Genomic DNA, 27,767 nt, shown 5'->3' on the forward strand with positions numbered 1-27,767 from the left:
ATATTTAAAAGTTTTATTTCTTTATCTTAAATCAAATCAGATAGTAATATATTTCAAGTACATTCGACTCATTTTTTTTTTTTTTGGTTTTATCCAAAGTGTACAATATTTTAAATATGTATATCTATGTAAATATAACATATTTTGGGTACATCGAAAATATATATTTTTTTAAACGTTACATATCTGGGATGTACAGTATTCAATTTTTATGTTTATTTACTTTTTATTCTATGTATTTTAGATGTGTAATGACAATATAAAAAATCCCATTCCAAGCACATCCTAACTCCATGCAATTTTCAGGAGGATCTCTACTATCCGCATCCTCTTATGCAAGATATATTATGGGGTTTTCTTCATCACGTGGGAGAGCCTCTGCTAAAGTATTGGCCCTTTTCCATGCTTAGAAAGAAGGCATTAGAAATAACGTTTAGTCATATTCAATATGACGATGAGATTACTCATTACCTTTGCTTTGGAGCAGTAGAAAAGGTATATAACAACAAATTGTAAGTATGTATTAAAATTAGTTATTAAAATTAGATATTAATATAAAATATATATTAAAATATAAAATATATATTCGAAATAAATTATATAATGGTTGATTTTGATATTTAATTTTAGTATATAAATATTATTTTTAAATATAACAAATAATATTAATTATAGAACAAATTTTAGATAGTTAAAATAGTTATGATGCTTTAAAAAAATTATTAAAATAAAAATAATGTTTTTTTATTATTTAATAATATTTTTTAAAAAATATTACTAAAAAATTATTACCAAGATACAAAAGAAAAGATAAAATTTAATTTTAATAATATTTACATCACTATTGTAAGATAGATATATTAAAATATACCTAATTATAACCACTAGGTTTTATTTATTAATAATAGTTTGATTCATAAGAACAATTAGTCATTATTTGGTGAAAATGCATCGAAGGTACTATCTTTACTTGTGCATTGGCATGAAGACCCTAATTCGGAGGCATACAAACTTCATTTAGCTCGAATTCCTGATTATTTTTGGGTTGCAGAAGACGGCTTAAAAATTGTGGTGAGTTAGTCACTCTTAACTTTTTTTTTCAGCGTCTCTAGATATTTCTTTAAATACATGCATAACATTGCATCAATATTTTAAGTTTAGGACCGTTTAGATAAAGATGTCTAAAACGTCTTTTTTTAAAAATATTTTTTAGTAATTAAAATTTAATATATATAATCAATTAAATCATGTTATTTTTGTTAAAATTAGGCCAGACAAATTAATTTGATCAAAAAAATAGTAAACCAAATCTTGAATTAGTCTAAATTAATATTATTTTTTATAGAAAATGACTATAATACCCTTATTATAAAAAATGACTAAAATACTCTTATTTTATATATATATATATATATATATATATATATATATATATATATATATATATATATATATATATATATATTAATTTTGAGAATCTTAAATTCTAGTCCTTTATTTCTTTGTCATTATAGAGTTAAGATTTAGAATTTTCAATATATATATATATATATAGGACAATTTACATAAATAAATTGTTTGCCCCTTAAATTTACGCAATTGCATTGTTTCAAATATGAAGACGCAAATAAATTGTTTCATATATCTATAGAAACTGCTACTGCCAGTAGCGGTTTATCGAAACACGTAATCAGCTATAACCAGCAGCGGTTTACATGCGAATGGGGGAACACAGAAACCGCTAGAGGCTGTCGCGATTTCTGTTTGTTGATGCTTGGTCATAAATCGCTACTGGCAGTAGCGGTTTATGTGTATTGGGACATGTGCGTAAACCGCTAGAGGCAGCAGCCATTTACGTTGAGCATGAAAACAAATAGTAAAACTAATCTTTATCTAAAAAATAATTGCAAAACAAATAACTAATGATATATACTATTTAAATAATATTATAAATAAAAAATTTAATTTATCATTTCACAATATAATTTAAAAAATATAAATATGCATGTAATAAATTTTTTATTTGTATTTATTATTAGAAGTGAGACCAAATTACAAATAAAAAAATATAATCTTCAAAAAGTATTGAATTATATAAACCAAGACTAATTTTTTTTATTCTCATCTCTTTTAAAATTTATAAATAATAAAATAATTTATTTTTAGCCAAAAGTTTACTAAATCATATATTTTTCTCTTTAAAAATCAGTTCATTCTTTTTTATTTATATCAACCATACAAAGGAGATTGGAGAGTTTGAAAAATGGGTTGTGTTCTTTACTGCTGATTTGCATTTGAGGTTCTAGCTAAATGATTTTTTTTATTTGTGCAACTTTGTTATCTTATACCAAAAAATAAAAATTATTTGTATTTTACAGTTGATTAATTGGATAAATAATAGTGATAGCATCATAATTTTGATGAATAAAATTTAAAATATAAATATGCATGTAATAATTTTTTATTTATATTTATTATTAAAATGAGATTAAATAGCCAATCAAAGAATGAGTACTCACAGAGTACTAAAATATATAAACTAAGACTAATTTTTTTTTATCTTCATCCCTTCTAAAACTCATGAATGATAAAATAATTTATTTTTAGTAAAAAATTCAATAAAGCATACACTTTTTCTTTAAAATTACTTCATTTTTTATCCATATAAATCATATGATTGCAAAAAATATATATTCCGTTTTCTTTCTCTCAATCTTTGTGTAACTTAATTTAGCATAAACAAACATTTTTTCTAATCAACGTAAACCGCTGCTGCCTCTAGCGGTTTACGTACATGTCCGAATACACATAAACCGCTACTGCCAGTAACGGTTTATGGCCAAGTATCAACAAACAGAAACCGCGACAGCCTCTAGCGGTTTCTGTGTTCTCCCATTCGCATGTAATCCGCTGCTGGTTATAGCGGATTACGTGTTTTGATAAACCGCTACTGTGACAGTAGTGGTTTCTATAGATATATAAAACAATGTATTTGCGTCTTCATATTTGAAACAATACAATTGCGTAAATTTGAGCGGCAAACAATTTATTTATATAAATTACCCCTATATATATATATATACATACATATACATATATATATATATATATAATAGGAATATTTTAGTCATTTTCTATAATAAGGGTACTGTAATCATTTTTTATAAAAATAATATTAATTTAGATCGGTTCAAAATTTAATTTACTATTTTTTTGGTTAAATTAATTTGTCTAACATAATTTTGACAAAAATAACACGACTTAATCAATTATATATATTAAATTTTAATTAATAAAAAACATCTTAAAAAAAAGATGTTTTAAACGCCTTTATCTCTAAGTTTTTATGAAAACACATCAAATCATCAAATTAACGCACATATTGATTGTTAAAGTATAATATTATCATATTCTTATTTAACAATAAAAATATTTATCATAAAGAGACAAATAATAATAATAATAATAATAATAATAATAATAATAATAATATGGTGCAACACGCCCCCTTTTAAATAGATACAGAAAGCTTGAGTTATTGGTTTATATTCAGCAGTCGTTATTGTTTCTTGGTTTTATTTATTCAATAATGTCACGCTTAGAATTTGAATGCTTTAATATCACGGTTAATAGCACCCTATAAAGTATAAAATAACGGTGTAACATTTTATGCCAGATGTATTTTTTTTTTTTTTTTGTACGTAAAAACAAATTTTTATTCGTAAAAATCGTCAAATGACATTTACATATCGTTAAGAAAAAAGTAAATATTTTTGTTCCTAACATTTGGAATAAATTTTAAAGTTGTCTCTAATATTTAAATCATCCTATTTAAATCTCTAATATTTAAAAATTGACTCAATATTGTCTTACCATTAGAAATATGTGAACAGAATTGATAGCGAGACAAAATTGAGACAATTTTCAAATGTTAAGAACTTAAATAGGACGAAAATGTTGAAGACAAAAACGATACATAAAAATAAATTTTAATTTTATCCTTTAATAATATCAATTTTTTACAGTACATAGTTATTCAATTATTTTTTAATCACATCTAAGTAAATTATACTTAATCACATTATTTTTATTCTAAACAAATTTATTTTTTTATAATTTTACTTTTAAAAATATTTATACATAATAAAATATTTATAAAATGACTAATACATAAAATTTCGAAAAAAAAATAATATATATATATATATATATATATAAATATAAATATAAATCGTACATTTTGTTTCTAATATATCGAAATTCTTTAATGTTTAATTTAGTTCAACTTTATTTTTAATAATTTTAATCTTTTTTTCAATAATTTTAATTTTTTAACGACAAATAATCATTTAATTTATTTTTTAATTTTGTTCTTAATAAAAAATAAATTCACTTACAAAAAAATATAATTAAGAATAAAATTTAAAAAGTTATTGAATAATTATTTACCGTAAAAATTCGATATTATTAAAAAATTAAATTAAAAATAAAGTTGAACTAAATTAAACATTAAAGAATTTTGATACATTATAAACAAAATATATATATATATATATATATATATATATATATATATTATTTTTTCTTTTTCTGCAAATTTATGTACTAATCATTCTACAAACATTTCATGATGAGTAAAAATCTTTAAAAATATAATTATAAAAAAATAAATATATTTAAAATGAAACTAATATGATTAAGTGTAATTACTTAGATGTAATTAAAAAATAATTGATATTATTGAAGGATAAAATTAAAATTTATTTTTATATATTATTTTTGTCTCCAATTTTTTTGTCCTATTTAAGTCTCTAACGTTTTGAAATTGGCTCAATGTTGTCCTTATTGAGCCAATTTCAAAACATTAGGGACTTAAATAGGATGATTTAAACGTTAGAGATAACTTTAGAACTTACCACAAATGTTAAAGACAAAAACATTACTCTACTCCAAAAAATAAATTTACATATGTAAAGGCAGATAAATATCTTATAAATTAAAGGGTTAAGTTCGATTTTGGTCCCCAACGAAGAGGTCGAAAATCAAAATCGTCTCCAACTTTTTTTTGCTACAAAATGGTCCCAAAGTTTCAGTTTATTTTAAAATTGTCATTTTTACCAATTTTATTTTTTTATTACTAAATTACCCCTCAATAAAAAAATTATAAAATAAAATAAATATAAAATAAATAAAAAAAGAAAGAAAGAAAGGGATAACAAAAGCGGGGGGTGAGGAGAGAGAGAAGGGAGGCGTGAGAAAAAGGGGGGGGAGGAGGGGGAGGAGGGGGGAGAGAAGGGGGACCGCCGCCCTGCCGCGCTGTTGCCCTGCCGCCTGCCGCATTGCACAGCACTACCACCAGCTTCTTCTTCTTCGCCGCCTTGCCGCCCTGTCGCACCGCACCACCGCATGACCAGCTTCTTCTTCTTGGTTTTTATGTGAATTTTTGGATTTTTTTGTGAAATTTGTTGTGGAATATTGTTGTTGCTGAAATTTGAATTTAGAATATTGTTGTTGCTGAATTTGTTAATTGAATTTGAAATCTGTGCATGTTGCTTGAATTTTCTGATGATGATGATGATGAGGCCATGATGATAATGGTGGTGGTGGTGGTAGGTTCTTGTTCAGCTTGGATTTCTGGTTGATTTTTGTTGATTTTGGAGAAAGTTCTGATGAAGATGATGATGACCATGATGATACTGATAGTGGTGGTGGTGGTTCTAGTTGGGCGTAGGTTTCTGTTTTGGTAGTGGTGGTGGTGGTTGATTTTAGGGTGAAGGGAGAAGAGTATTTTCGTTCGAGGGACGATTTTAAAACAAACTGAAACTTTGGGAACCATTTCGTAGCAAAAAAATTGGGGGCAATTCCGATTTTCGACCTCTACATTGGAGACCAAAATCGAACTTAACCCTAAATTAAACTATTAACTGAGAAAAAGAGCAATATTTCATTACAAAGAATTTTAAAAAGTAAAAACAACAAAAAATTTGAGTCCCTTCTATATTTAAAATGACACATATGTGTTGCATGCAACACAATGGGTTATTTTTTCTTTTTCTCTTAATAAATCTTATCTCTTTTTAAATTTGTAAAATTTTCTATGAACATCAAGTTTTTCTCGAGATATCCTTCTCCTAAATCTAGATTTTAGAGTGTCTACACTACTAACTCCAAACATAAAAAAAATTACAAAATTTACTCAATCACACACCATTAAAAACATCAATAATAATAACTATTTAATGACTACAAATCACAAAATTTACTGTCTCCAATCACCCCTCTAATTTTAATATACATAGCTTTTTTTTAAATTTTTTATTTTAATAAATAAAATAAATATAATAATTACCAAAATAATTAATTTAAAAAATATTTACTGATTTAAATTTTTCAGTCAGATTTAAATTTTTCAGTCTTGTAAACGAAATAAGACTGAAAAATTTAAATCGATAAATATTTTTTAATTATTTATTTTAATAATTATTACATTTATTTTATTTACTAAAATAAAAAAAATTCCTTTTTTCTCATGATAAAATAATCTCTTTTAATTTTGGATAACTAAAAATGGGGTCGTTTAACTAATGCAGGCTCTCGGTAGTCAAACGTGGGATGTAGCTTTTTCTATACAAGCAATACTTGCTTGTGATCTAAGTGCAGAGTATGGACCTATGCTTAAGAAGGCACACCAGTTCTTGAAGGCTTCACAGGTAACCCATACATTCTTTGGCTTTCGTAAACAACAAACCCCCACCCTCCCAATTCCCTCTCTTCTTCTTCTCTCTGTCTTCCTCTCTTTTCGCCGGCGTGCCTGTCACGCGCGCACACAACGCATTATATATATATATATATATTACCGTTAGAATGAATTTCAGCCAAAATTAAATCTCATTTAAAAATTAGAATACATGAAATAAAAAATTAAAATTATTATTTTCTCTTAACAAAAGCGTGATTATCTTTTTACATTATTTTTTCTCTCTATTATACTCTTTTCGTTTTAGATATCAAAAATTAAATCTCTAATTGTAATTTCTTTGTTTTAAATCAGATTTAATTTTGACTATTAAATTCAATATAATAATAATAATAATAATAATAATAATAATAATAATAATAATAATAATTATATTCTCATATTTTTATATAAAAAATTTATTTTTTCTCTCTCTATATGTATATATAACTGTAATAATATGAAGTGTAAAGTATCGTTTTTGTCCCCAACGTTTGGGGTAAGTCCCAAAGTTGTTCCTAACGTTTCAATCGTCCTATTTAAGTCCTTAACGTTTTAAAATTGACTCAATGTTGTCCTGCTGTTAGGGATCCGTTAACAGAATTGACGGTAGGACAAAATTGAGACGATTTTGAAACGTTTGGGACTTAAATAGGACGAAAACGTTAGGGACAAAAACAATACATAAAAATAAATTTTAATTTAATTTTATCTTTTAATAATATTAATTTTTTACTGTACATAGTATTCAATTATTTTTTAATTACATCTAAATAAATTACACTTAATCACATTACTTTCATTTTAAATAAATTTATTTTTTTATAATTTTAAAGAACTTTGATACATTAGAGACAAAAGATTTAATTTATATTTTCTTGTATATATTATTTTTTTCTTTTCTACAAGTTTATATACTAGTCATTCTACAAACATTTTATGATAATTAAAAATTTTTAAGAGTAAAATTATAAAAAAAATTAATTTATTTAAAATGAAAGTAATATGATTAAGTGTAATTTACTTAGATGTGATTAAAAAAATAATTGAATACTATGTATAGTAAAAAATTGATATTATTGAAGGATAAAATTAAAATTTATTTCTATGTATCATTTTTATCCCTAGCGTTTTCGTCCTATTTAAGTCCCTAACGTTTCAAAATCGTCTCAATTTTGTCCCGCTGTCAATTCTGTTAACGGATTCCTAACGGCAGGATAACATTGAGTCAGTTTTAAAACGTTAGGGACTTAGAACGATTGAAACGTTAGGGACAACTTTGAGACTTACCCCAAACGTTGGGGACAAAAACGATACTTTACTCTAATATGAATTGAAGATGCTTTGGTGGTTATAGTAATTATATACATATTATTAAAATTAAAATGATATTTTTTATATTTTAATAACATTTTTATTTTTTAAAATAAAAAATATCACTTTATTAATTTTTAACAATACTTTTTAAAGCATTATAATTATCATAATCACTGCTATAACAAAATTATACTAAAATGATTCTAATATGTTTAGAGTTTTAACTTGGTTAAATGTACTATAATTATTAATTAACAGGAGTATAAATAAATAAACTATCTTAATAGATTTGTGAAGATCCCCCTGGTGACTTCAGCGCAATGCATAGGCATATTTCAAAAGGGGCGTGGCCATTCTCTATGCTGGATCATGGTTTGCAAGTCTCCGATTGCACCGCCGAAGGGCTAAAGGTTAGTTCACCGGAATATACCATAACACCGACAAATAATTAGGTGTGTCTTATTGATGATCAACATACAATGGAAATATTATATGCATAAAAATATAGTTATTAATATATTTTTAATATATATTTATTATTTTAATATATATTTTATATAATTAGTTGATTTTTTAATTTGTGTATCTCTAACATGATTAATATAATAATTCTCGTATTTTATTTTTAATTTAATTATTTTATATACAGATCTTTATAGTTTTATTAAATTTATAATTAAGTTTCTATATTTTTTTCTTTTCAATTAAGTTCTTATACTGCTTTTAGTTTTATAATTAGATTTTTTTATGTCAAAAATATTAAAATTAATCGAATATTTTTTTTAAAAAAGCATGTAGTCAAAGATGTAATTAAGTTTTTAATTGTAGATATTTTTAATTTGTAAAAAAAAATATATATTCAATTAATTCTAATATTTTTTATACTTGAAATGACTTAATTATAAAATTAAAAATAATATAAAAATTTAATTAAAAATAATATAAAAATTTAATTACAAATTTAATAAAATTATAGGAACTAACAAAATAATTAAATCTTTATTTTTTATATAAATAATTATCTACTTAATATATTTTGGATTACATTATTATTCATTGATATTAAAATTTGTATGTGTACGCGCATGTGTGACGTTTGAGCCAACACTACTATATGTTAGTCTTTAACGTAGATATAGTAAATCTGAAAACTTGTAATTAAAACCACACGTTGTTAATATCTCATTGTTCATAAAGAACATCAACTTGATCTTTTGGTGTTGGTGATGAACTGAAGGACCAATTAGATAGCATTTTGGAAAGCCAATTTCAATTTCATGAGATCAATTTAAATTAATAGGGTAAAATATTTTTTTAATATTTTCAAAAAATTTTAAAAATATATCTAACATTTAATTTATTTTAATATTGTTCTTAATATTTTTTATAAGTTTCAATCTATCTGTACGGTTAATTTTTTGATAATTAATATATGATCAATATTTTTCTTTTCAATTTTACTATACACATATTTTTCAAAAAATTAATGATAAAAATAAAATTAAAATTTATAAAAAATATTAAGAATAATATTAAAATAAAATAAACATTAAAAATAATTTTAAAATTTTTCAAGAATCTTAAACGCAAAATATATTTTACCCAAATTAATAAATGAAGGATCGGAGAGATATAAACTATGGGCACATTTTGGATGCGATTATATAGGAGGAGAAAAAGTGCTTGCTTTAGAAAAATCTATATATGTACTTCGATTAGGGCACTATATTTTGTGTTTATTTGCACTTTGAAAAAAAAATAGAAGTTAAAATAATTTAGTTTTTATTTGTTTAAACAAATGGGTAGATAATTGCTTATGGTGTTAAGTTATTATTAATGAAGTAAAATTTAAAAGAGAGAAAATGCGGTGTGATAAAGTATATATCGAAGTAATAATTTTTCTTCACATCAAGTATAAGTTCGTTAAACCAACTTGGTGGTTCAACTTGGATTGAACGAGTAGCAATTTTTAAATGAAGTTTCGATTCACGATTTATTAGTCTTTAGCCAATCAAATTAGAAGATATTGTAAAAAAATTAATTAATAAAAGTATAAATTAGTTAACAAATTAATACACTATATTTAAACTCAACAAAACTTAGCATGGTTGACGGCTTAGTTATTAGTATACATTTTTTTAATAACAAATTTTTATTATCAATAATATAATAATTATTATATATCTTATTTATTTTTTTGGGTAATTATATATTTTTTATTATTATTATATGTTATGATAGTAATTATATATTTTTTGCGGCTATTAAAAAGAATTTTATCGACAATTATTAATTATTACTAAAATTTTTAGTGACAAAGTATAAAAAAATTAATATCTAATTGCCGATAAATATATATTAGCACTCTTTTTAATACTAACAAAAACAAAATGAATAAACACTAAAAACGATTTCTTTTTTTAATGGTGTAAAGAATTTATTTAAAGTTAAGTGTCTGTCAAAATATTCTTAAATCATTTTTTAACAGTAGTAAATATTTTTTTCTAATAGTGTAAATATTTTTCTTTTAATAGTAGTAAATATTCTTAAATCATTTTCTAACAGTAAAACATTTTGTCAAAATAATTATTTTCAGTGGCCGTCAAAATTGCTTAATTTTTTTTAAGTGATTCAATAGTTCTCTACCCTTCTATTTTTTATTCATTTTTGTTTATTTAAAAAAAATTCTTTTACTATTTTGTTTATCAAATAGATCTTAAATATATGCGAAGATAAACTTAAGGATAGTTAATCAACATATATATTAGTTGATTAACTATTTCCAATTCATATATATATATATATATATATGGCAATGAGGTTCCCACTTTTTATTATGTCACTTTTTGTTATTTTCATGTATATATATTAGTATTAGAAAAAATTAATTTTAGTGGTTATTTATTTTGGTTTTAGCAACAATAAAAATAACGATTAATATATTTATTAACAATTAGACATAAGCAGTTTTATATTTTGTCATTAAAAATTTTAGCGACAATTAACAATAATTGATAAAAACCTTTTTAGTAGAATTGTTGCAAAAATAAATAAATTAAATAAGATATATAAAGAGAATTATTCTAAAATAATTATGTTATGGTGACTATAATATTTTAAAAAATAATTACTAAAATTAAAATAATTTTTTTATTGTTATTAAACATTTATTTTTCAAAAAATATTATTAAAATAAAAAAAGTAACTATAATTTTAATAATATTTATATAATCACCGTATAGTCATATAGAATTCTCCATATAAAAATCATTTTGTTATTGCCACAAAATTTATCATTAAAAATAATTTTTGTTGCAGTATATATATATGTCACACTCACACATGACACATGTATGTGGCTCCTTTTTACTTTTTGCTATCCAACTTTGATATTTGGTTGCTACTAAAATTAAACAGGCTGCACTTCTGTTGTCGATGATGCCAAGTAATCTAGTTGGAGAAAAGATGGACTCAAGAAGATTCTACGATGCTGTGAATATTCTTCTTTCCCTGCAAGTATGTTTTTTTTCTATTCCATGTTTCATGTTTCATGTTTCATGTTTCATGTTTAGATTCTAAATTAAATTATTTTTTGTTCTTAATCTTGATATAATTTGATTTGACCATTATTGTATAAGTTTTGCTAATACTTAAACTTGTTAAAGGGTTTTGTTATTGGTTCAGGTTACAGAAAAACCTATTTAATAGTTAGACTCGTAATTATTAGATGCAATTTTGATATATCTGTTAATTTCAACTACAGAGCAAGAATGGTGGTTTTTGTGTTTGGGAGCCTCGAAGAACATATCATTGGGTAGAGGTAAACAAAACTAGGATGCATTCGACTACATGATCAATTAATTAACTAAGGATATTTTCCTAAATTATTCCTAATTGAGAAACTCACATTTTTATTGCAGAAATTCAATCCAACTGAAATCTTCGAAAAATGTCTCATTGAGTCAGAGTATGATTATTTATATATTTTTTCTTCATATATATATATATATATATATATATATATATATATATATATATATATATATATATATATATATATATATATCCGTAATTATATTACGGAAATATAAATCTTTTAAAATTATGTCGGTTTTGTTCTGACATTATAGATTATGACACAAAAAAATTATAGAATTAAACTATTTTTACAAAAGGATCATAGAAGATAAAAGTCTTCGTTGGCTAAGAAAACCAGGATATCCGTAGATAAAAAATTAAATAATAAGATTTTTAGTTATTATTTTCTTGTGAAAGAGTTTGATTTATTACTAATAATTAATTCTAATATTCGTTATCTAAAATTTGAAACGATTTAACTTCTATACTTTGATTAGGTGTTAAGTCTGCTGCACAAATAGAAATAATTAATTTTTAAACTTGCTATTTAAAAATAATATTTTTTTCTCTATGTATAAAAAATATAATTAGATATTACCATAAAAAAAATATATTGATAGTTATAAAATTAACTCAAAATTAATTTTTCTTAACAATTGAATATTGATTTTAACTTTTAATCATAACATTAATATTCTCTCTAAATTATATTTAATAAATATTTGAAAGAAGAGAAATGAAAATATAGATTAGAAAGATAAGCAGTGAAACAATGATTTCTTGACATAATATGATCAACTGATGACATTGACACATAAGACTAGTAATAGATAGGATATAGTAGGGTTTAGACTTTACCATAATCCTATATGTAGGTTTAAATCTCTCTAAAACTCAACCTTATTCTACCTGCAAGTTAAAAATGTTCAACCTTAATCTACCTTATTTGTGGGTTAAAAATACCTGAAACTGGGTTACCCTTGGGCTTGTAAGTGAGGTCCAAATCCTCAATAGAGCGGGTTTCGACTTGTCCCACGTCCTGTGGCCGTTGTCCAAGTTGTTTGTGTGAAGATGGGGGGTTGTACCTGCAAAATACTCCGATGCTTAAGTCAACAAGGGTCTTAGCAGGTTTTAGTGTATTGGAACTTAAATGTACCTGAGTGTGTCAGGGTATCTATAGGAGATGAGCCAATAACCACCGCTGAAGTAGTTTCACTTCTGATGTTGGATAACTGTCCCTTTATGTTAGGGTTGTTGAGATCTCTCTTCTAGAAGTGAGAGATCCGGGGAAATAGTTACTTACATGGATAAGTACAAATCATTTGTCGAATCCGACCTTTATAGGGAGGTCGGGTTTCCGAGTAGGTCGTCTTCTTATTTGGGCCTTTCGGCTCTATTTGGTACTTGCTAACTTAGAGAGGGCATCGGTTCTGCTGTTGAGTTTCCGAGTTATGTGCCTGACCTTGGTTTCAAGAAATTGCCTAAGATGCTCAAGTATTTTTTCCAAGTACCTTTTCATATTAGGATCCTTTGCCCGGTACTCTATTGATTTGATAAGTTACTATTTGGGAGTCACTGAAGACTATTACTTTGGTCGCACCGACTTCTTTGGCGAGTTTCAAGCCTGTGATTAAGGCTTTATATTCGGCCTGGTTGTTGGAAGCAGGGAATTCAAATTTCAGGGAGACTTCTATTTGAGTCCCTTCTTCACTCACTAAGATGATGCCAGCGCCGTTTCCGACTTTATTAGAGGATCCGTCTACATAAAGGCTCCAGGTCGTAGAGGCTTCGTTCTTGTTGCCGGTGTATTCTGCCAGGAAGTCGGTAAGGCATTGGGCTTTAATTGCTGTCTGAGTTTCATATCTCAAGTCGAACTCGGATAATTCTATAGCCCATTGAACCATTCAACCTGTAATGTCTATTTTCTGGAGGATTTGCTTCATGGGTTGGTTCGTTTGGACTCTTATGATGTGAGCCTGAAAATAAGGTTAGAGTCTCCTGGATGCCAGAATTAAAGCATATGCAAATTTTTCTATCTTTTGATACCTCAACTCGGGTCCTTGTAAGACTTTGCTGGTGAAATAAACTGGATACTATCCGACCTCATCTTCTCGAACTAGTGCCGACGCTACTGTTTTCTCAGTAACAGCTAGGTACAGTATGAGGTCCTTTACCCTTTAGGCCGGGTAAGGACTGGTGGCTGACTCAAGAACTTCTTGAATTCTTGAAAAGCTTCTTCACATTCAGGGGTCCATTCAAATTGGTACCCTTTTCTTTGTAGAGAAAAAAGTGGCAAGGATTTTAAGGCCGATCTTGCCAGAAATCTAGACAAAGCTGCAAGTCGGCCATTCAACTGTTGGACTTCTTTTATGTAGGTCGGACTCCTCATTTCTAGGATTGCTCTACACTTATCGAGGTTAGCCTCAATTGCCCTCTGTGTGAGCATAAATCCCAAAAATTTTTTTGCCTCTACTACAAATGTGCATTTTGCGAGATTTAGTCTCATCCCATGCCTTTTTATAGTACTGAAGACTTGTGAGAGGTCGGTCAGGAGATTTGCCTCCTCCTTGGTCTTTACCAACATGTCGTCCACTTACACTTCCATTAGGATTCTAAGGTGGGGTGCAAAAATCTTGTTCATCAGCCTTTGATATGTGGCGCCTGCATTTTTTAATCCAAATGGCATAACCACGTAACAGTAATTCGCTTTAGGTGCGATGAAGGATGTTTTTTCTTGATCCAACTTATACATCGGGATTTAATTGTATCCCGAGTAGGCAATCCATGGATGATAGGTACTAGTATCCCGAGCTGGAATCCACTAAAGCATCTATATTGGGAAGTGGGTAGGGGTCCTTTGGACATGCTTTGTTGAGGTCGGTGTAGTCAACACACATTCTTCACTTCCTGTTTTGCTTTTTTACCAACACTACGTTCGATAGTCATGTCGGATATTTGACTTTCCTGATGAATCCGGCCTCTAACAAAGCTTATACTTGTTCTTCGACCACCTGAGCTCATTCTGGTCTGAGCTTTCATCTTCTTTATTGGACCGGTCGGAACCCGGGATAGACTGCTAGCTTGTGTGTCATGAGTTCGGAGTGTATTCCGGGCATGTCGGCAGCCTTCCAAGCAAAGAGATCGGAATTCTCGTTAAGGAGTTTTATGAGGTCATTTTTTAACTCCGTTCTCATATTGGCTCCTATGTTAGTGTCCTTTTCGACCTCTTTTGCGATCTGGACTACCTCCGTCCTTCCTTCAGGCTGTGGCCGTAGTTCTTCCTTTACTCGAACTCCTCTAAGTTCATTTGTATTGACTTCTTTGCCCTTTTCTCGTAAAGTCAAGCTTTCATTGTAACATTTCCTCGCCAGCTTTTGGTCTCCCTTAATGGTGGTAATTCCGTCCTCTGTTGGAAACTTCATACAGAAGTGAGGAGTAGAGACCACGGCTCCCAACCGATTTAGAATTGTTCTATTGATTAGGGCATTGTAGGCTGAAGCTACATCCACAATAATGTAGTCCATGCTTAGGGTTCTTGATCTTAGCCCTTTTCTAAAGGTGGTATGTAGGGAAATGAACCCCAAGGGTTTGATTGGAGTATCTCCTAGCCCGAAAAGAGTATCCGGGTAGAATTTAGCTCTTTTTTCTCTAGCCCTAACTTGTCGAATGCCGGCTTGAAAAGTATGTCTACTGAGTTTGCCTGATCTACCAAGGTCCTATGTAGGTGGGCATTGGCTAGTATCATGGTGATGACTACTGGGTCATCATGCCCGGGCACAATTCCTTGTGCGTCTTCTTCTGTGAAAGATATTATAAGGAGGTTGGGGCTATCTTTCCCGACTTGGTATACCTCCTTCAAATGCCTCTTCCGAGATGACTTGGTTAGTCCTCCTTTGACAAATCCTCTTACTATCATGTGGATATCTCGTTTCGGAGTCTGTGGGGTTGACCTCTTCATCCGGCATATTCATCATCTCTTTTTCTTGTTCCATGATTGTCTGACCTTTCCTTGAGATATTTATCCATCCGACCTTCCCTAGTCAGTTTTTCTATCACATAGTTTAGGTCATAACAATCATTTGTTGAGTGACCATACAGCTTGTGGTACTCACAATACTTGCCCTTTTAGTTTTTAATTGGACGCAGGGGAGGGAGCTTCTCAGTGTGATAAATTTTTCTCTAAACATCCATGAGAGAAACTTGTAATGGAGTATAATTGTGGTACCTTCTGGGTTTCTCAAATCTGACTTCTTCTTTCTTCTTGGGCTCCCTATCTCTTTTTTTGGCTGGTGAGGGTGCCCAAGTCGCCAACTCGACTCTGGTAGCCTGGCATTTTCTTTCATATTGATTTACTTTTCAGCTCGCTCTTATACAACGTTTAGGAAAGTCGGATGTCTTTTTGATATAGATTGGGAGAAGGGTCCTTTTCGGAGCCCATTGACTAGTCCCATTAGTACTGCCTCAATAGGCAGGTCTTGAATTTTCAAGCATGCTTTGTTGAATCTCTCCATGTAGTCTCTCAGGAGTTCTCCGACCTCCTATTTGACTCCGAGTAGGCTAGGTGCATGCTTAACTTTATCTTTCTGGATTAAAAATTGTGTAACGAATATGTGCGTAAGGTCATCGAAACTGGTAACCGACCTAGGTGGCAGGCTATCAAACCACTTCATAGCCACTATTATCAAGGTTGTCGGGAAGGCCTTACAGTGAGTAGCATATGAGGCATCGGCCAAATACATCTGACTTTTAAAATTGTTGAGGTGATACTTCGGGTCGGTTATCCCGTCGTATAGATTCATGTCAGGGATTTTAAAGTTTCTAGGAACTCTAGCTCGCATGATGTCCTCAATGAAAGGATCTTCTCCCCCAATGGGGTATCTTCCCGAGCTGTGCGGGAATCCTTGTTTCAAAGGTTGGATTCTAGCTTTGAGAGCTTCTCCTCCAGCTCTCTTCGCCGTTTGATCTCCTTCCTCAGGCTCCTCTCTGCTTCGCGCTATCGCTCTAATTCTTGCTCTAGCTACTCGAGTCAACCATGATGCCCATGCAGCAATCCCATGAGGTCAGCGCTATGAGGTTGTTCTTCCCCTTTAGGGAGACGAACCTCGGGCGGGATTCTCCATTGGTGTTGGTCTCTGGAAGGGCCTTCATCATGTGGTTTCCCCATTCTTGGAGGAGGTATTACTATTGCTTGGTCATTGTTGACCATGTCCTGGTATTCTTGATCTGATTCAGACACTATACGTTTGTCTTCATACTGATTGTCCCCCATGTAATGTTAGATCTCAGATCCTCGGCAACGGTGCCAATATTCCAAGAGTTACTTGAAACTGGGTTGCCTTTGGGCTTGTAAGTGAGACCCAAATCCTTAATGGAGTGGGTTCCAACTTGTCCCACGTCCTGTGGCCGTCGTCTGAGTTGTTTGCGATAAGATTGTGGGGAGGAGGGGAGGGGGGTGGTACCTGCAAAATACTCCGATTCTTAAGTCAGCAAGGATCTTAGCAAATTTTAGTGTATTGGAACTTAAATGTACCTGAGTGTGTCAGGGTATTTATAGGAGATGAGCCAATAACCACCACTGAAGTAGTTCCACTTCTGATGGTGGATAACTGTCCCTTTATCTTAGGGTTGTTGAGATCTCTCTACTAGAAGTGAGAGATCTGAGGAAGTAGTTACTTACATGGATAAGTACAAATCATCCGTCGAATCCGACCTCTATAGGGAAGTCGGGTTTCCGGGCAGGTCGTCTTCTTATTTGGGTCTTTCGGCTCTTTGGGCCTGGCTTGTATCTTGGGTCAGGGTATAAACACTAATCGTACCTGTACCCTAAAATTTTTCACCCGAATCCTACTCAATCCTATCGGTAACAATCATTTTTTATATCAAACACAATATCTAATTATTTCATATTTTATAAAATACAAATAAAATAGAAAATAAAATTAAGCCCACGTTAAAATTAAAAGTAACATAATGAAATTGATGATAAAATTACAAATAACATAAATATTTATTAATCGGTCAACTTAATTATACATGTATAAAATTATAAAATAGAAAAGATGTGGATTCAATTTCCATCAACTTTATTATACATGTATAAAATTTTAACTACATATTATAATATATTAGGGTACAAATAAATCGGATAGAGTTAGACTTAAACTCGCACCCGATCCTATCAATAACTTAACCTGCTCTGCTTTCAAACTGATTCGCTGCGGGTCAAGTTGTCGATCCTATCTAAACAGGTTGGACCAAATTGAATATCCACAGATAAAATTAATACTCAACTATAATTTAAAATATTGAAAAATAAAACATAAAAATTAAGAGGTTATTGATGTTAAGTTTAGGTTTTAATTGTTAAATATGTTGTTCATATAGTATTATTTCATATATATATGTTAGTTTAGGATGAAAATTTTTTTTAAAAAATATCTAAAAAAATTATTAACAAAAATTTAAACATAAAAATTGACTTTTGATCATATAATAATTTATGACACATAAAAATAATGTCATTTAATTAAATATAATCAATCTACCTACTTAGTATTATTTTTTTATAGCAGTAAAATGATATTTTTTTAAAAAAATAATGGTGCGTTGCGAAAATTGTTACTAACGATTTTACTTTTGTAATTTTTGTATTTTCAAAAGTAAAAATAGTTACTTACGATTTCACTTTTTAATTAATATTTAATTTTTAAACCATACAAATTACTATTTATGAATTTATTTTGTTAATTTTTAAAAAATAAAAATTATTACTCACAATTTTATTTTTAATTTATTTTTTGAAAAGTAAAAATTTCAATCAAGTTTTACTTTACCCCATATTCTGATAAAATCCAAAAAACGCTCAATATTTTTGTATTTAACACAAAACCCCCAATATATATAAATAGGTATGTAGAGTGCACAGGATCAGGAATGCAGGCCTTAGCTCTATTTAGAAAGCTATATCCAAATCACAGAAGAAGGGAAGTTGATCGTTCCATTTCCAAAGCAATCCGTTACATGGAAAGCGTACAAAATCCTGATGGCTCCTGGTATTTATCCTTTCTCTTTTTTGCTATTAAGTTATTGTCTCTACTTTTTATTATAATGATTTGTAATTATGTTAGACATTGTCTCAAGTATAAAAATATATAGAAAAATACTTAACAAATATTACATTGGAGTGTGAGAGAGATAGTTATATTGAACTAAATTTTTGTACAGTGATAAATATTAGAATAAAATACTGTTTTGATCTTTAATATTTAACATAATTATATATTTTAGTTTTAATATTTTAATTATTTTATTTTTATTTTAAAATATTTAAAATAATATTAATATTATTTTATTATCAATTTTTTTATTAATAATTAATAAAATTGATGTATTATATATTAATAATATTTTTATTAAAGTTATATTTGTTTATTTTTCTCTCTTACTTTTATTTTTTTAATAAGTCTAAATCTTATTCTCTTACTCTTTTTTTCCTCTTCTTCAAACTTCTTTTAAAAAATTAATAGCATAAAAAGAAATAAAAAAATAAGGTTTAAACTTGTTAAGAGGATAAAGGTAAAATAGGGATTGAGCAAATGTAGCTTTAATAAAAATATTATTAATAGTAGTACATCAATTTCGTTAACTATTAGCGAAAAAATTTGACGGTAAAATAATATTGATATCACTTTAAATATTTTAAGATAAAAATAAAACGATTAAAATGTTAAAAACTAAATAGAATTCACTTTAAATATTAGGCATCATAACATAACAGTACTTTTTTTACCCTAAATATTATTATGAAATTGAAATAAATAATTTCCATTCTAAATACATTAATTTATGAATCTATGAATCCATAGAATTTAAAAAAATAAAATAAAATGGGGTACTATCATCCATAATTAGTAATATATAAACTTAAAGGTAGTCATAATAAAGAAGTCATTTCCTCAAAGGGCATAAAGGACAAAACAAGATGTAACCAAATGTGGTTATTATATGCTAACCCCTTAATTATACAGGTACGGTTGTTGGGGGGTTTGTTATACTATAGGTGCATGGATGGGTGCAGAGGGACTGATGGCTTGTGGAAAGAACTACCAAAACTGTCGTGCATTGCGCAAAGCGTGTGAATTTTTGCTGTCAAAGCAGCTTCCCAATGGTGGCTGGGGTGAAAGTTACTTGTCATCCGTAAACAAGGTACATTTATTTTGTTTTCAATAGTGCATCATAGGTAGTTAAATACCGTATGTAAACAATTTTTTGAAAAATGTTACAAACAGACTAATTTTTTTTATCAATATTAATAAATATTTTATTTATATAATATTTAGATTGAGAGTTTAGAATTAAAAATTTATTTTATACTTAAGATTTAGAGTGTCAAACAAGTATTGACAAAAATAATAAATTTTGTTAATCATATAGTATTATTTTAAGTCATATTTCTATAATTGCTTTTATCTTAAATTTCTTAAGTGTCGCCCTTTATATTCGTAATCATATCTACTTAATAATGAATAACTATTATTGTAATTACATTAAATTAAAAATTGATAATTTAATTTAATACTTTAAGATAAATTAACGCTTCACTATAATTTTCTTGTTTTGAAATAAAAGATGATTTTCAAATGTTATATATTACCACTTTCGTATTTTAAAGTTATATTTAGTAAATAATAAATTTTAGAAAAGCGGAACATAAAGAGCTTATTGCAATATATAGTGGATGGTTATTTATGATTGTTTAACAACATATTAAATTTTTAATTGGTTGATAATGTAAATTATTGGTAATATGTAAAAATTAAAAGCACACATAAATTATTTAAGTATGAATCAGATAACTTATTTTTTATTTGTTTGAGTTTTTTTTTTAAATATTTTTAGATTTTTTTTTAAAATTTTCTTAAAATATAAAAATAATTTGATATTCAGATATCTTATAAAAGTAAATTTTTATCAATATTTTAGTATATCAATATAAAAATATTTTTTTATTTATTATATTAAATATCTTTTTTTATAATAAAATTATCTTTTTAAAAAGATGAAAAGTTTAACTTTTTTAAAAAAATATTTTTCTAATGATTTTATTTTTACTTTAAAGAAACTTCCAAACACACTAAAATTTAATAAAGGTTTTTTTAATTCGAAAACAACTTTTTCTTATGACTTTAAAAACTAGAACCACTTCTTTGAATATTTTAAAACGTATCATTTTGAAATATTTGACCCAAAAATGAATGCTTAAAGTTACTTTAAAAGACTTATGTTTTAATAAATAAGAAATAAATTAAAATATGAATTTAACGAAATGATGATTAGAGGGGTTATGTAAATAAGACCTAGGAAGATAATGTCATTCTGCCTATAAAAGGCTTGTTTGATGAGTTTTTTAAAAAACATTTTTCTTTTAAAAAAATATTTTTTATAAATCTTTTGAAAAGTAAAGTTAATTTAACGTTTAGAAGTCTCATTTAAAAATATTTTATTTATTAATCTATCTATCTGTTATGTTTAAATACCAAATAACAAAATACCTTTTGTCTATCTATTATATTATATTAGAACATTTTTTTATAGCAAAAGCTAAGAGTACATTTGATTTGTGTTTTTATTTTTTGTTTTTATTTTTAGTATTTTTGGTTTTTTGAATTTTGTAAAGAAAAAAGTAAAAACAATAAAATTTTATTTTCTATTTTTATTTTTTTCTTTACAAAATTAAAAAATAGAAAATATTAAAAATTAAAATAAAAAATAAAAATACAAACTAAATACACTCTAAAATTCTTTCTTTAAAGATGAAAATTGAAACCTTAAAGAAAAGCTTGTTTTTTTTTTTATAAATAATTTTATTTTTTTAATATTTTTACTTTTATTAAGAGTTTGTTTTTTTCTAATCATACTAAAAAATGAATAATTTTTTTTATAAGTTATTGACATCTAACAGACACTATATACAAAAATAATTGGTTGGCCACAATATTAATTTGATATTGTGAAACAGGTGTATACAAATTTACCAGACAACCGTTCAAATTTAGTTCAAACTTCATGGGCTTTATTGGCCCTTATTGGGGCAGGCCAGGTCAGTAATTTTAGCTCAAACAAACATCATAAAATTATCATCTCATTAAAAAGAATATATATTTTCACAAAAAAAAAAAAAACGAATATATATACACACGATAAAGTATTCTTTTGTTTCTAACATTTGCAAATTTTTTTAAAATTATTCTTAACATTTAATTTTATTTGATTTTGTCTCTAAAAATTTTAATTTATATCAAAATTATATATCCTTGAATCTTAATTCTATTTAAATTGTTAGAGACAAAATTGAATGAAAGTGATGTTATAAATATTTTTGAAAAAAAAAAAGACAAATATTAGAGATAATATATATATATATATATATATATATATATATATATATATATATATATATATATAAAAGAGTAGAATTTGATAAAGAATAAATTTTTTTACTAATTTATAGAGAATATGTAATAAAACTATGAAAGAATAAGAAAATAAAAGATGAAGAATTTTTATTGTATTTGATATAGAGTACAATGCTATCTATTTATACTAAATTGATTACAAATTTTAAAATAGTTAAAACAACCAAATTTTCTAGATGATTCTGTTAGAGAAAGATAAACATAACAAATTTAGAAAAAGATAAGCATAACAAATTTTGTTTTTAGAAGAAAAAGGATGATGGTTTAATACGCCCCACAAGCTAGTGGATGGAAGATGTCAATAATCCACAGTTTGGATAAGATCTGATGAAATGATTGAGGAAGATGTGTGCAGCGCGGTGACACAGAGGGAGATGTGTGCAGTGGAGCTAGGGCTTCCGGCGGCAGAAACATAGAAGGAGATATTGTGCTTAAGGGAGAGAGAGCAAGCAGCGATCTTTAGAGAGCGCGTAGAGCACGGTAAAAGTGATCTTCAGAAAGTTCGTAGAGCGTGATAAGAGTGCAGACGGTACTGCTGAAACAGAATGCAGATGAAATTGCCGGAAAAAATACAGATGGAACTGCCGGAAGAAAGCGTAGACGGAATTGCCAGAAAAAACCATCGACGAAACTGACGAAAGAAGGCGCAAATGAAACTGCAGGAGGGAAGCGCAGACGGATCTCTGGGAAGGAAGCGTAGATAGAACACGGAACTACGGGAAGGAAGTGTAGAAGGAACTGCAAAAATGAAGCGCAGACGAAACTGGTGGAAGGAGGAGGCGTGTGGCGGTTTGTTGCAGCTCCAACGGTGATAATTTTAGGTCTATTGGACCCAGAAGGATAAGACGAAAAGGATGGATTATTTGGTGCAGTGAGAAAGTATCAAATCAATAACAAGAACAAGGTAAACAACATGGATGAAAAAGAAGCATGGTGATTTCTCAGTGGAAAGATGATAGCTTATATATGCTCCTCAAACAGGATACCAAGACTCTGATACCAAAATAAAACTATGAAAGAATAATAAAAAAAAGATGAAGAACTTTTATTGTATTTAATATAAAGAACAATGCTACCTATTTATACTAAACTGATTATAAATTTTAAAATAGTTAAAATAACCAAAATCTCTAGATGATTCTGTTAGAGAAAGATAAGCATAATAAACTTAAAAAAAAGATAAGCATATTTTGTTTCTAAAAGAAAAAGAATGATGGTTTACACAACTTGTGAACCATCATAATAATAAAACTTAAAGAGTACCCAAGGAGTATGCAAAGATAAAGAAGGTTGTGTTATGTATTTCTTGATTGTAAAACTTACAAAGGTAAAGATAAATATATAAGTTGGCAATGTAACCAAATTAATTTAATTAGGCTGAATTTATGGGACGGTGTGAGACTTCTTTGTTGTTGTCATGGGCTAAGATGGAAGAGTAGTTTAATACGCCCCCACAAGTTGGAGGATGAAAGATGTCAAGAACACCGAGCTTATTAAGATTAAGATGGAAGGGCTGAGGAGACAAAGGCTTGGTGAAGATATCAGCTAGCTGCCCAGACAAGAAAATGGGGAGAAGTTTCATAACTCCAACTTGAGATTTTTGTCAAACCAAGTGACAATCAACCTCTAAATGTTTTGTGAGTTCATGAAAAATTGGATTAGCAACAATATGAAGTGCACTCTAATTATCACAATATAAAACTGGTGGGCGGATAGAAGAGATGTGTAAAAATTGTAACACATTTAGTATCCATTGAAGTTCACAAGTTGTATTGGTCAGTGCACGATATTCTACTTCAGTGGATGAGCGGGTAACGGTTTGTTCTTTGGTCTTCCAAGAGATTAAAAAGTTGCCCAAAAAGAAACAATAGCATGTTAAAGATCGCCGAGTGTCAGAACATCTGGCCCAATTAGAGTCACTAAAGCCAAGAAGCTGAATTTTTTATTCTCTTGGAAAAAAACACCCTTTACCGGGACTAGTTTTCAAATATCGTAACACACGCTTGGCAGTTTGAAGATGAGAGTCAGTGAGAGATGCCATAAATTGACTTAATTGTTGAGTGTTATACATGATGTCTAGTCGGGTAGTGGTGAGATAGATAAGATGGCCAACTAAATAGCGATAAACAAAAGGGTCAGATAGCAGGGGACTATTATCTTGATATAGTCTTGTAGCACTGTCCATTGAATCATAGACAAGTTTAGCACTTACTAAACTAGAATCCTCTAAAAGATCAAGACAGTATTTTCTCTGAGATAAACAAATTTTTTTCGCTGATTAAACAACCTCAATACCCAAAAGATATTTTAATGGACCCAAGTCCTTAATTCAGAAGTATTGGTACAAGTAGACTTAATGGCAGCAAGTTCAGAAATAGAATTACCAATGAGAATAATGTCATCAACATAGACTAGAAGGATAGAAATTTGAGCGTCAGTGAATTTAACAAATAGACTATAAGTAGAAGGTCTGCTGGTATCCATGAGATAGTAAAAGATGAGAAAGTTTGTCGTACCACATATGACTAGATTGTCGTAAACCATACAATGACTTCAGCAACTTGCAACGTTGATTCGGTCAAGGAGATGTAAAACTTGGGTGGCAGAGTCATATGAACATCTTCAAAAAGATTTTCATGTAAGAAAGCATTATTGACATTCAACTGATGTATAGGCCAATTCTTCAAGAGGCCAATGCCAAAACTAGTTTGATGGTGGTAGGCTTGACAACAAGGGAGAAGGTTTTAAAGAAATCAACACCTTAAGTTTGGGTGAATCCTTTAGTCACAAGGCGTGCCTTATATCGATCAACTGAACCATCAGGCTTGCGTTTGATGTGATAGACCCATTTACAACCAACCGACTTAACACCTGCAGGACAATCAACAAGACACCAAGTTTTGTCAACTCAAGAGTTTCTATCTCATCTTTCATAATACTATCCCAATTAGAGTGTTGATTGACATCTTTAAAAAACTTTGGCTCAACATCAGAATGTAGAGATAAAAGAAACTTATGATGAGAAGATGAAAGAGAAAAAAAATACATAACTGAAGATAGAGGATACCAGTACTTTGATGGGAGAGAGATTTGTGGAGGTGAGTGAGAAATTGCACAAGTAATCAGAGAGATATGCTGGAGGTCAGTGAGGTCGTTCGGAATGACGAGGACGAGGTTGCTCAGGTGATGAGGAAGGTGACATGAGATAAAGAGCTGATGGTAGACTAGTGTCTATTGCGGAAGGAAGGGAGGGTGTGTGACTTGAAATAGATTCGGTGGTTATGGATTCAAGTTGGTTAGGACACGGCAGAGAGGAAGAAGAATAGGTTGTTGGAGAAAAGAAAGAATTAGATAGAAGTGGGTTAATGGGTATGAGTGAGGGTTAAATTGAAAGACTAACTGAATCTTATTTTTGAGAAGGCGTGTCTGACAATATTGGGGTGGGTATATGGAATTGGACATTTTTGATAACTAAGGGCAAGATCATTTCATAAAAAATAACAAAAATACTTATTTTAAAAGGGGGAGTGATAAACAACTTTTTATTATAAAAAAAATTATTTTTTTAACTCTTTGATAAATACTTCAAATAATTTTTTAAAATGTCAGAAATTAATTTTAAAAAAGTAACTACTGAATCTTCTCAAACAGGACCTAAGAGCAGTTAACCATCTCTAACACTTAAGTAGAAAAAAAAGCCTTAACTTATATGAAAATAGTAGAAATAAGTTTATTAATAGATGCAAAGTCTGTGGGTTTGCACGGGTGTATTTATAATTTTATATATATAATGTGTGTTGTGTCTTGTGTGTTTATTGAGTATTATAATGTTTTTTCTGTAAAAAAGGCTGAGATAGATCCAACACCCATTCATCGTGGAATAAAGTTGATAATCAATTCGCAAATGGAAGATGGAGACTTTCCACAACCGGTAATAATATTCCTTCAATTCCAACCTAATATTGTATTGTTAATTAACAAGCAATCTATTTGACGTTTAGGGTTGTCCAAAACCCTTTTGAGAGTGAAAATATACGAAATTCAATTACCAATTAAAAAAATGTATCAATAACATTTTAGAGTTATCAAAATAAATTTATCACGTTATGTCATTTCAACAGATATATTATTGACATTAAAAAAACACTTCATGAATAGCATAAATCAACAACCAAATTATTCACTATTTTTTTGTGTATAATTTATGCATATTATTTCACATACTTTTTTAACATGGTCAACTATTAAAATAGTCAAATTCTTTGCAGTAGAATAATCAATTTTGTTTTACGATAGCATTTCAAGCTTTTTATGAATGCAAAAAATTGGCTATCTATTATTGTATTATGATACTTATTCGTATCTTGATAATAAATATAAATTTGACTTGATTATATTATTTATGAAGTTTGATTATCTGCGTATATATATTATTTCTAAAGTTTTTTTTTTAAATATGCTTAAAATGTAAATATATAATCATTTTGTATAGTCACCAAAAAATATAATTATTTTGTATTTCAATATGTATCTCAATAAGAATAGCTAATTTGTTTGTAACCATAGACTGTATGATTGATCCCTAAATTCTCTTAGATATACTTTCATCATCCACCATCAAATTGGTTTTAAACTTGAATTTAAGTAAGAGAAAAGATGAGAAAAAATATATTAAAAGAGGTGTTCAATTCGTTGGATATCCTGTATATACTAAAAGAAATTCTGTTAAATATATATTTTGTTAACACTTGGACGTGACTCATTAGATGTATTTTATTTGATGAAAAAAAATAAAACAAAAAAACAGGAGGAAACAGGACTATTTTTCAGGACTGGAATCCTTAACTACGCAGCGTATCGAAACATCTTTCCCATATGGGCTTTGGGAGAATATCGTCGCCGAGTTTTATATGCCTGAACACCAATAATACATCAACTCTATTATATTTCATGTCCTTCATTCGCCATGTTTGCTTTGTTTAATTTATATAATATTGATATGTGTAATTTATCTACTATGTGATATGTTGGTACTTAAATTAACCGTATTGTTTGGTCTAAAAAGTTATTTAGATCAAGCAAATGCTAGAAGTTTCAAGTTGTTTGTGATAATGTTTGAAATAATCAAACTTATTAATAACTATCATGCTTTCATTATATTATCAAGACATGAGTAATGTTAGATAGTCAATAAATTCCATACCATAACTATTTAAGAATTAAATGAGAATTTATTTATGAGTTTACTTAATAAATGAAGTGTTTTAATATTTTATTCATTAGTTATGTTATATATATAAGTTATTTTGCCAATTAAATCTAACTAAGTTAGTCCAGATTCAACAAAAATTAACTTTAAATTAGAGAGTGTGTAAACATGC

At 28.3% G+C, this 27,767-nt stretch overlaps 1 protein-coding gene across 1 annotated transcript in view; it reads left to right on the forward strand.

Annotated features, from left to right (window-relative positions):
• LOC112729284 (lupeol synthase) overlaps positions 1-27,552 on the forward strand; it is a 42,400-nt gene extending 14,848 nt beyond the window's left edge. Inside the window, exons 9-20 of the mRNA XM_072209403.1 lie at positions 307-495; positions 958-1,071; positions 6,591-6,710; positions 8,341-8,463; positions 11,471-11,569; positions 11,817-11,873; positions 11,974-12,020; positions 18,820-18,963; positions 19,939-20,116; positions 21,930-22,010; positions 26,234-26,317; positions 27,194-27,552. Coding sequence (XP_072065504.1) covers positions 307-495; positions 958-1,071; positions 6,591-6,710; positions 8,341-8,463; positions 11,471-11,569; positions 11,817-11,873; positions 11,974-12,020; positions 18,820-18,963; positions 19,939-20,116; positions 21,930-22,010; positions 26,234-26,317; positions 27,194-27,304 — 1,347 coding nt within the window. The 3' untranslated portion in view covers positions 27,305-27,552. The remainder of the gene's footprint in view (positions 1-306; positions 496-957; positions 1,072-6,590; positions 6,711-8,340; positions 8,464-11,470; positions 11,570-11,816; positions 11,874-11,973; positions 12,021-18,819; positions 18,964-19,938; positions 20,117-21,929; positions 22,011-26,233; positions 26,318-27,193) is intronic.
• Positions 27,553-27,767: the final 215 nt, after the last annotated feature.

This window comes from Arachis hypogaea, chromosome 12 (assembly GCF_003086295.3).
Source record: "Arachis hypogaea cultivar Tifrunner chromosome 12, arahy.Tifrunner.gnm2.J5K5, whole genome shotgun sequence".
Classification (NCBI taxonomy): Eukaryota; Viridiplantae; Streptophyta; class Magnoliopsida; order Fabales; family Fabaceae; genus Arachis; species Arachis hypogaea.